General features: G+C 41.0%; 1 protein-coding gene across 1 annotated transcript; it reads right to left on the bottom strand.

The window, feature by feature from the left end:
* Positions 1 to 997: 997 nt before the first annotated feature.
* Positions 998 to 11,322, bottom strand: LOC120565708 (chymotrypsin-like elastase family member 3B). Its single transcript, XM_039811658.1, has 8 exons — positions 11,266 to 11,322; positions 11,046 to 11,134; positions 7,987 to 8,084; positions 7,651 to 7,779; positions 5,695 to 5,831; positions 4,092 to 4,234; positions 2,456 to 2,608; positions 998 to 1,185 (listed from the first exon to the last, which is right to left on the bottom strand). Exons 1-8 carry the CDS (start codon positions 11,306 to 11,308, stop codon positions 1,168 to 1,170), a joined length of 810 nt encoding a protein of 269 aa, XP_039667592.1. The 5' UTR covers positions 11,309 to 11,322; the 3' UTR covers positions 998 to 1,167.
* Positions 11,323 to 11,846: the final 524 nt, after the last annotated feature.

Here is an 11,846-nt window from a genome sequence, read left to right as displayed (position 1 = left end):
AAAGTTGGCCAACCTGCCAAATAGAGAGCCGAAGTAACGCCCTTCTACTTCTGGCCAATGGGACGTATCTTTTGAAAAAATATGAACGAGGGTCAATGGAGAGATAATAATTATTTTTTGATCCCATTTGAATTGAGCCATGGATTACAAATATGATGTTTGTCAATTTAAAACATTTTTTTTCAACCGAAGAAAGTCTCAGTTTATTGTTAAACTGTTGAAGTATAAGACTGTAAAAATACGTAATTAGAAAGACTACAAACTTCATGGATGACGTCTCGCTGAAGCTACGATGTCTCTGTCTGTCGTACCGGGGATGTAACGTTACTCTAATGAGCCGAGGGTCTCGCTTGTTCTTTTGCTTCTCTGCTGAGAACACTTGACTGGATGAAACCCAGCAGTTAAGATAACGTTACATGTGTTGTTTAACAGAGCTAAGCTAGCTAGCTAACAAGCAAGCCGAGCATCAAGCTAGGTTAGGTAGGTTGTGTGAGACGGGAGATGTAGTCCACCAAGTGGTTTCACACTAAACTAAGTGGTACTTCGACAAACCTCCGGCTAACTGAGACTTTCTTCGGTTGAAACATTTTCTTTTAAATTGACGAACATCATATTTGTAATCAATGGCTCAATTCAAACGGGATCACAAAATAATTTGCTTCTCGCTGTTCACTACCGTTCATATTTTTTCTGAGTTAAGGTCCCATGAGGTCCACCGGAAGGGGCGGGACTTCGGCTCTCTATTCTGCTTTGAGTGTCGCGTAATTGCAGTTTGAAAAACAGTTTCCCAACCTTTTTGGTTTGGTGCAGAGCTAGGCGGGCCAACATTTATTGTGAACCTAAATTGATACGTGGGCCAGATTCAAATTTGCAAGGGGCCAGACTTTGCCTGCGGGCCTCGAATTTCACACATGCACTTAACGATTATGTGACATTGATAAAAAAAAAAAAAAAGGTCCAATAATTTACAACCACAGGCGTCCTGATAAAAGACAGGAATGTTTATTGAACAGTATGAAAAGGATTTAAATGCATTGTATTTTCCTATATTCTAATGTTTTTCAGTAATTACAGACATATTGTTCTAAGTCTGAGAAAACAGAGAAAATATTGGCTATTAACTTGGGAGCTCATTATTGATCAACTGGTGTCCAATCCGGTGAATCTTCAGTACCGCAGCATGACCTGAAGAGAAAACATAACTTAGTGATGTATGAAATGTTCTGTCAGTGACATGTCTGTGTCTCTACGGACAGACCCATGCACATGTGAGCTGTGACTGTAGATCAGAGATCTTCAACAGGGGGTCCGGGACCCTTAGGGGGTGCTCACAGTTACTGCAGGGGGGCCCAAAGTTATTGTTCAATCATTTAAAAAAGTTTCAAAGGTAGTATGTCTGAAAATATATATAAACATGGGTTCAACATATTATTAGCAAACATAAATCGGCCTAGTGCTACATGTATGTATAACATTAAAACATGATGTATAAATATATCACTATGTCAATAATAATTATAGCAATACCTTAGTATTGTATGTACCATCAAATGGTATGTGTAAAGGCTTTAGGCCGCCCTACACGTTATTGGAGGCCCAGTTTAACCAAGGGGGTAAGCTTCGCTTCAGAACTCGAGCCATCATGGCGCCATTTTGTTGCTAACTGGCCATCACCTCCTGTTAGCATTCCGCTTACCGCCATTTTTTTTTACGTCACTTGACTGAGAATAACTTTACATCCGAAGCGTTTAAAGACTCGATTTGTCCATTGTTTATTTTTAAAGAAACACGACAATGTATAAAAGGCTCCATTACCTTGTATCTCACGTTATGGCTCCGTAGCAGACGTTTTTGTAAAAATAGGCTAACGATTGTGTCATAACCAAGTGACTTACTGTCGCACAGTAGAGGAATTACCGTATAGTACAGGAGAAGCTCGCAGGCAGTTTCGACTTACGTTAGCTGTTTAGGTTTAATTACTAATGTTAACTAGCATGTTAGTTAATAATAATAAATTGAATTTATATAGCGCTTTTCATGGACTAGTTAGCAATAATTAGCCTGTGCTTATGTTATCTCCTTACATATACCTACACTCTCCGTCTCTGTAAGATTGGGAATGATTGAGATTTCTCTTGGCACAGCTACCAGAACACTTACAACTTTCACTTTGCTCACGTCACATTTACGCTGTCTCTGTCAGTTGGAGGCTGCGCAGTAAAGCTGGCCATCACCGGAAAATTGCTTCTAATAGCCTTCACTGGTCTCCGTCCAGAGCAATGGGGTCCATTGGTCCATTAATATATATGTCAATGAGTTTAACATGCAACTCAATTTCATACAATATGTGGTGGGGGTCCCTGCTCCGTCTCTCTTTCAGCTAAGGGGTCCTTGGCCTAAAAAACGTTGAGGACCCCTGCTGAAGATCAAATAGAACAAGTACTGATCAACTTACGTCGCTGAGCCACTCAGTGAAGGCAGAGATGCGGGTGAAGACGGTGGGTTTCTTCACTTCATTGCACACACGAGAGGAAACGAAGCTGGTTACACCCTGGACGTACCACCTCCCATCCTGACCCAAACAGTTGAGAGGACCGCCAGAGTCTCCCTGAGAGAGGAACGGGAACACAGTCACAGTGTAAAGTAGCGGACCTTGTTCACAGCAGGGGCTTTAATACAGTGGTACCAGGGGTACGTGTACGTCTGTTGTGGAGAAGATCAACTAATTAATGAATGAATAAATGATTTGAATAAAAGAATTTCTCAACACCTGAACATTGCAGTTGTATTATAAAAGTGCTTAAAAAACTAGATGGGTGCTTGAGCACCTGCCCCTTTTGCCCTCAAGGTCAAAGTGCCCTTTTTTTGTCCATATTTTATTTTTATTTTATATTTTTTCTCATATTTTTTCTTTGACAATGGCCCACAAGTGGTACATTTAAGAAGAGTGTTTAACAATAATAATTAGCTAAATAAAACAACCTAAACCTTCATATTACATGATGACCAGGGTTATTGTGTGATGCATGTCCGCTTCCTGCCAGGCACGCCACTTGGACACAAGTTAGTCCGTCGGCGGCCAGCAAGAGCGAGAGAACGTTGGAAGTTGAAGTGCCAGTAAGTGGGCTTTTGAAGTGAATGAGAATACATGCATGCATACACATTTGGTACATTATAGTAGCCTCTAGCTGCTGCCGCTAGTTAACGAGTCTCCTCCAGGATGAAAACAGCCAGCAGGCAAGCTAAATTTGTGGCAGCGGCAACTAACTTTGAAGTAGTGACAGGACCTGCACGAGCTGCCGCGGCCACAATTACTCGTTTTATTAGGGCACACACTAGAGTCAGCCTTTTAGCGTCACCGTTTCATTCTCTGATACACAAGAGATGGCAGCAGCAGTTCTCTGTAGGTTAACAGAAGTGTGTGTGTGCGCACACACACACACACACACACACACACACACACACACACACACACACACACACACACACACACACACACACACACACACACACTTTTCCATCTGCTTTCTGCCTCTCAACCATTTAATTTTGAGGTGTACAGTATTGTGAATTTAGTATTATGTAAAAATGTAAAATATAGTTTTTAAAATAAAGATGACATATATTGTTAACAAATCTTGTTCCATGTGCCCTTTTTTGAATTTGAGACCCTGCCCCTCAGAAGGTCTCTGCACGGCCCTGTACATAAACAGTTGACATGATAAGCTAAAAGTAATGAATACATTGTAGAAATAAATAGCTAAAACTACTGACTAAACAGTTCAAATGATTTGCTAAAAAGTAATGGAGAAATAGTTGAAACTTTCAGCTTCACTTCCAAGAAGTAGTAGTATGATTGTTGCCCAAACCAACCTTAATATTGACAGTTCAGTGGTATGAAAAGCCTAACAAAATGTACTTATATATAATGAATAGTGTTATATATTTGGAACATACATTGGGAATTGATAAATGGGAACGTGAGTTCATCTGACAGGGCTGTGGGGGGACCTCAGACTAAAAAGGTTGGGAACCACTGCCTTAACACACTTTTGATAACAACAAGGGGCTTCTGTTGTTGCCTCACGCACATTGCATCCAGAAACGACGTCTCCTCCAGCACAGATCATGGTGCTCTTGACGTTGATGCCCCACCAGTCGCTGCGGCTGCACACACTGTGCTCCACCACAGGCAGCAAGGCCTGCTGCAGCCTGTCAGGCATGGGGCCATGGGCTGAGAGACACACACACACAGAGGAGAGACATGCTCAGCAACACATAAATGCATACATACAAGGCAGAGAGCAGTGTTGGAAAACAAACTTCAAAACTGTAAACACTCATTACACATTACTCATTTAAAAAGTAATTCCATTACTTTACTATTTACTCAGCAGCAAAAGTAATTAGTTTCATTACACACACACACACACACACACACACACACACACACACACACACACACACACACACACACACACACACACACACACACACACACACAACACAACACAACACAACACAACACACACAAAATGTAGAAACAAACATAGATAAAAGCAAGCAGCTCTACAATGGAAGGATATACGGACCATCAACAGCTAGCTTAACGTTAGCCTTGGTGAGTAACTTAAGCTAGCTCTCCACTTGTCCTGACCAGACCCAGTTAGTGCCTTATGTATTAGCATCTTTTTTTTAGATTGGCATAGCTAGCCATTGAGGTAAACATTAGTTTCGTAACTGTGATGTGTAAAAAACACACACACAAAAAACAAACATAAGATAAAAACCACCGTTTTCCCTAGCTAAATACTTCTCTATATCCATCTGGGAAAAAAAATAGGCCGTCGCCGCTGAATCCTAAATAATAATATATCCCGTTTCCCAACCTGTGCCTCTGTTTCCAACTCAAAACAAAGATGGCAGCCCGCCGACATACGTTCATAAGAAAGAAGGAAACGAAGTTGCAACTTGGGAACTTACTAAAAGTATTTTTTATTATTCAGCGGACGGACTATATTTTTCATCCAGGTGATTAGAAGAGTCTTTGGGGATTCTGGAAATCGCGCCAGAACAGTGGTAAGTGTTTTAAATGACGTTCTGGGTTAATTATCTTTTAGAACTGATGGATACCATATAGTATGCTAATACATGAGAGGCAATAAACAGCCTGGGCTTGGCACTAGGCCTGTTTGTCCATCAAACTCCCAGTCAGCAGTTCTCAGCTAGCCTACAATGTAGACTATTAATTACAAATTCAAGGTAGGCGTACTTGTACTTTACTTGAGAATTTCCAGTTTATGCAACTTCATACCTCTATTACTACATAGGCAAATACTGTACATTTCTGACAGCTCTAGTTACTTTTTAGATTACAGGTTTGATACCTTTCCTGTCCAGTGAAAACCATGTATTTTCAAATCTGGTGATTTTTCAGATAAACTGAAAGGTTTCCTGTTCCTTTGTGGGTTAAGAAATTATTGGATTAGCTGGAAAATGCATTGTAATGCATTGAGAGTGCAGCTGGTTTATGTCAACCAATGCTCACAATAAAGTTACAACTGAGTTCTAGGCAACATTTTCACCTGTCTGAGCCTGAAGCACCCATTAATCTTTTAGCCAAATGAAACCCTGCAGTGAGTTGCAGCCATCAGTGCAAAGGCAGGATGACAGGTGAGGACACAGGGACATTACTGTAAAGGTTGCCCCAGCCGGAGATGTAACACGGTGAACCGTGGGTGGGGATCTCTCCAGCCTCTGGAAGACAAGCCACCCCAATGCTGTCACTCATGATGGGGCTCTTATCCAGTTTCAGCAGGGCAAGATCGTTGCTGTGAGAAAAACACTATTATAGGTAGATTTTCACTGATTGAGTGGAACATGCGCTTTAAGCAAGCTTAGATCTTTCATTGAGACTGTTTTTATGGTCTTTATTGATAACATGAATTCATTCAATCCCTTTCAGTATGTACTGTATATGGGTAAATTGGTTACATTACTCCATTTACTTAATACTGTAGGTTCTTCTGCTTACAGGTGTAAATTAACAGTCTTATTTTATGTGTATTAAACGTACAATATGTAACTTTCTGCCACTAGGGGTCTCTCAACCAAAACAATGGACGGTAAAACTGGACTTTTGATGACGTTGGGAAGTTGCGTGGAATTATGGGAGTTTTAAGTGTTAAACACCTTCGCTGCCAGTTAGAATGCATCAGTTCACGGACGAGTTTACCCGTTCAAGTTTATTCACGTTACGTTTATTCATTCTAATAAAATAGCTGCAGTTTCCCCAACATAATTACGTTTTTCTTGATTAGATTTTTATTTGTAGCTGACCAGTTAGCTCGTGAGCCAGCAAGCTAACAGTAGCCAGCAGCTAAAACACAAAATATTTCACATATCAGTGTCACCTTTTGGATCGTTTCAACACCGGGGCGGAAGGGGTTTGTTGTAACGCTAGCTAGCTACTAAACGAGGCTGAGAGACGGGTGTGGGTGGGGATTGTCGGGGAATCTCCCGCACAGCGCAGCCAGGACGTTCGATGCCTGTTGTGCAGCAGCAGAACAATTCCCAGCTGCCCGGAATTATCTCCCCTTCACTTTTCAGTAATCTTAACTTTTCGTTTTGGTGCTTAACTCACCTTTTGTCGGGTTAATTTAGCTAACCGTAAAGACAGCATAACGCGAAGAGGGGAGAAATTCGGCAGGGAGGAGATTTTCAGCACATACACCGGTAGCGCTGCAGAGATGTAGCTAACTCTATGGATGGCCGCTGTTGTGACTCGGTGCCTGGTCTGATATGGTCCGTTTCCCGACGTTTAATTAAACTGCTGTTAGCGTCGTAAGCACCAGGCACTGGAGATAAGTTCTGGCCGGGGGGTTGCTGTAATAAAAGTAGCTGGCTGATAGCTGACTGGGGGCTAACGATAGCTAGCTAGCTATATGTCCCGGGGTTGTTGTCAGCTGTCATCCCCGACTGAGTCTCTCTGCGCCAGGGGAGTGAGGCTGACAGACTGGGGTGTTCTAGCTGGCTAAATTAGCATTAGATTAATCGTCTATCTATACAGTTAACGTTGCTAGTGAAGTTATTCGTGGGTTAGCCCAGTCCTGTTAACTGTGGTCGAAACAGTCATACTAAAGCGTGTTGAATGATGTTGTAACCTCATAATGTTACCCACAAAGCATTAGCATCAATGTTAGCTACTTGTCGATATTGAACTTTCAAAATAAATAAGGTATCTGTTGTATTACTGTGATAAAAAGTGGGATGTAATTAATCACAAAATGATGCTTTATGGCCAAAAAAAAGCAGTATTACGGTTACAAGTATTTTTTTCTGTGACATTACGATGATTTACAATTACTCCTGAATGTATCATCTTGTTGCCAGTGTTCTGACGGAAGTTAGAGTAACTGGAGGGTGAAAGGGTTATATGACGCCACTGACGGGCGACTAAAGGAAACGTGCCGTGTCTGAAAATAAAATAACAGATTTCTCTGGGTTTGACATTTGGTGGAAACATTTGGGATAGTGTAAGAACACAACTCATAAAAATATATAACATAGGTATGGTCATTTTTAGACATTTTAAAGCAGAAATGTTACATATTGTACCTTTAAGGCTTCCGTTGGTGATAATAAACTCACCCAGCAGCCACAAAGTCAATGTCCCAGTTGGGGTGGACAATGATCCGCAAAACATCTCTGATCTGTTCCGTGCCCTCCTCCTTGCTCATGTCGTGCTCCCCCAGGACCACACGGTACACATCCCCTGGCCTGTAAGACACCTCATTTCAGATTACATTTCCCTGTCTTATATGCCTCATATTTCTACACAATTCTCTAGATCTCATTTGTATCACCAAACTATATTCCAACATTGGTTCTGGGGGCTTGCTTCGATAAATCCTTGACGTCTGTCTTTAGCTCTCACGTGTTATCCCTTGAGTCACACAGTAGGTATCTTGTCTTATTGTTAGTCACCAGATGCAGTGTCCAGCCGTCAGTACCCAGCGAGGTCCAATCAAAGTCCCTCCGCAAGTGTGATGGAAACGGCTGCCATGCTTCACCTGCAGGGAGATCTGTGCAAAAAAAAACGTGGGTAATTAGAATTTAATTCTAAAAAAAGAATATAGTTACCCTTAGATCTGGGAAATATATCAACATTATAATGATATTGTGATACAAGATTAGATATCGTCTTAGATTTTGGATATCGTAATATGGCGTGTTGGCTTTTCCTGGTTTTAAAGCGCCCATATTATGCTCATTTTCAGGTTCATAACTGTATTTTAAGGTTGTACCAGAATAGGTTTACATGGTTTAATTTTCAAAAAACACCATATTTTTGTTGTACTGCACAGCTCTCTCTCACTGCTGCAGATCCTCTTTTCACCTGGTTTCTGTTTTAGCTACAGAGTGAGACCTCTTTTCATCTTCTTCTTCACTACTATCTTTGATTGCACTCGCACATGCTCAGTAGTTCAGATGTAGAGCATGTCAGCTAGCTAACTCTAGAGACTGTCAGTACCCGATCCGTTCCACCTGCACAATCCGTTCTGCGCATGTGCAAGATGACACGTATGCCATGACGTAGGCGCAGATGATAATGCTGCGTTCATGCCACCTCGAAATAACAGGCACCGCCCCACTGGTTACGTTGTTTCTGCAGCTAGATTCAGTCTAAAATAACGTTAAGTCAAACTTAATGGGAAAAGCAGGCTACAGCTAAATTAAGACATTACAGTAATAACAATAAAGACAAGTATTGAGTGATTGTATTTTAAATGAGCACAAGTAAAGTAGAACTGACGTAACAGCTGTTATATATGTTAACGTTTATTTTCAAGTTTTATTTTGAGGGTCTTTAGTTTACATGCTGTCTCAGCTAGCGGTTAGCCGAATTAGCTGTTAGCTAAACTAACGTTAGCTTAACTGTGGAGGCTAACGGCAGACCGCTGCAATCAGCTAGCGGTTAGCCAAATTAACCGTTAGCTAAACTAACGTTAGCTTCCCGGTGGAGGCTAACGGCAGACCGCTATAATCACCTAGCGGTCCGCCGAATTAACCGTTAGCTAAACTAACGTTAGCTTCCCGGGGGGCTAACGGCAGACCGCTATAATCACCTAGCGGTCCGCCGAATTAACCGTTAGCTACCGCTATAATCACCTAGCGGTCCGCCGAATTAGCTATTAGCTAACTAACGTTAGCTGGAGGCTAGCGTGTGAACATCTTGCGCATGCGCAGAACGGATCGTGCAGGTGGAAGCGGTAGCGGTCCGCCGAATTAGCTATTAGCTAACTAACGTTAGCTGGAGGCTAGCGTGTGAACATCTTGCGCATGCGCAGAACGGATCGTGCAGGTGGAAGCGGTGCCGTTATTCCAAGGTGGTGGTGGAATGAACGCAGCATTATCATCTGCGCCTACGTCATGGCATACGTGTCATCTTGCACATGCGCAGAACGGATTGTGCAGGTGGAACGGATCGGGTACTGACAGAGACAGTAAAAGAAAGCGGTTTCTCCAACTTTGGTCAGTTACCAGTTACAAGGCAGGATTAGCTGGGAGACTTCTAAATGAGGGCGCACATGTAAGTAGTTCTTTTGTAGATTATGGTGAACTTGTGTGTGTTGTAGCAGTGCTTTGCTATTGAGAACGACGTAGCATGCTAGCGTTAGCATTAGCGTTAGCATTAGCGTTAGCATGCTAATGCTAACGCTACGAGCTAACTGTTGTGGTTAGCCAGCTCATTTCGGATTGTGACGTCACAGTCCGAGCCGATTTTGAACAGCTCACTAGTAGACTGAAAGCAGGACACATTCAGAAACCATATCTCACTCAAAACAGCATGGATGGATTTTTTTCAAAGTTTGTATGTGTGTGGAAGCACCAGAGACACAAAAGAACACCCCAAATCCCAGAAAAAGTGTTTTTTTCGTAATATGGGCACTTTAAAGGCCACATAACAGTGAAATGATGTAACTTTCCTACCTTACTGTTACTCTTACTTATTACCTTACTGTTCTGGCTGTTCTATTATTTGTTTTTACCCACCTAGTCATTATATCCATGGTCCTGTAAATTATTTATCAAAAATCTAATCGGAAATATTTAGTGAAAGCACCAATAGTCAACTCTACAATATTGTTAAATCGAGGTATTTACTAGGGCTGCACAATTAACTGCAATTTAATCAAAATCGCAATATGGACTAGTGCAATATCCAAATCGCAGGTTTAAATATAAATATTTGTTAAAGGCAAAATATGTGTCAAACCATTGTGAATTAAGTATTGTGATGCTGCAGTGATGTCCCAGCCAAATCGAACCTACAGACTAAAGAAAAACATCGTTGTCTGGTACAGATCCTTGCAAAAATCACACTATAATCATAAAAAAAATGAAAATGAGAATAATGCAAAAATCATCAATACCCCCGATATTGTGAACCATATTGCAATATCAGTCAAAATAATCAAATACCTAGAGATTGGCATGGTTTTATTTCAGTTAGTCTAATAGCTGGTTTGATTTGCATTGAGAGATGATTTTATGGAAAGTACCCCATGCCAGTCTCTAGGTATGGTGAAGGGTATGTGATGATGTGGGGGGGGGGCTATTTTAATTCCAAAGGCCAAGGGAACTTTATCAGGATGCATAGTATCCTGGATCCATAAAATAACTGGCCTTTAAAAATCTAAATCTGCCTGCCTCTATGGGAATTTAACATAGGGGTGTACTTACTTATGCCCCCTGTATTTTAAGGAAGAAAATGTATTTATATACGATACATTATTCATTCACAAATAAAATTGGTGTCCTTAAAGGTTGGATTTTTTTTTTTTTTTTTTTTAATTGAGGCATTAAGATCAATTTCCAAAAGATGATTTTTTTATTTCTCTTTTTAGTCAACTTTAGCATGGGTGTATTCACTTATGCTGAGTACTGTAGATATTTTCCCTCATATCGTGCAGCCCTGCTATTTGGTCAAAAACATTGTGATACTGTTTAAATAGTGAATTGAAAACATTGGGTGACAGTACCTGCCAAGGCCAGCTATGGGGGCGAGCGTCCTCTCCGTTCACCACCCTGTTGGTATCAGGCTTGACAGCAGGTGTACCACATCCAACAACTACAAACGATGACATGAATTGAATTCTATAACTGAAATGAATTTAGTGCTTAATCTATCCACATTTTGTAAGAACTTTACCAACTTATTTTTATTCAGTTTGACTTCTCTAGCTAAGCCATGCTACTCACCGTATGCTACCTGAAGCAGCAGGAGGGCCAGTGTCTGCATCATGGTGTCAGTCTGTTGATACACACACACACACTCTCTCAGCTCAGATCAGCTCTCTTATACATTCTCAGATTCTGTCAACCCAAGCAGAGATTACATTGAACCTGTGGAAAATTTTTATCAGCGTCTACTGCTGATTGAGGCTGGGAAAAACATCTTGTTCCACAGATGCATCAGTAGGTCTGCTAGGATCTGTCCATGCATGCATGCAAAAAAGGAGATTGTCAATGTACATGTGCTAACATACTTGTGCTGTGTCTGTACAGATAATTTCCCAGTGCACCATTTTGCAATAGAATAGAAATAAAATAGAAGTGAATAGAAAATGTAGCCTAGGTAAAATGTTAAACTAAGGTAGGGCTGGACGATATGGAGAAAATCATATATCACGATATTTTGGACCAAATACCTCAACGCAGGCAACGATATTGTAGAGTTGACTATTGGTGCTTTCACAAAATATTTACACAATGAGATTTGTGATAATCATCAGTAATGTGGATATAATGACTAAGTGGGTAAATACAAATAATAAAACAGT

This window comes from Perca fluviatilis, chromosome 9 (genome assembly GCF_010015445.1).
Source record: "Perca fluviatilis chromosome 9, GENO_Pfluv_1.0, whole genome shotgun sequence".
NCBI lineage: Eukaryota > Metazoa > Chordata > Actinopteri > Perciformes > Percidae > Perca > Perca fluviatilis.
This window is presented reverse-complemented; position numbering and strand designations above follow the sequence as displayed.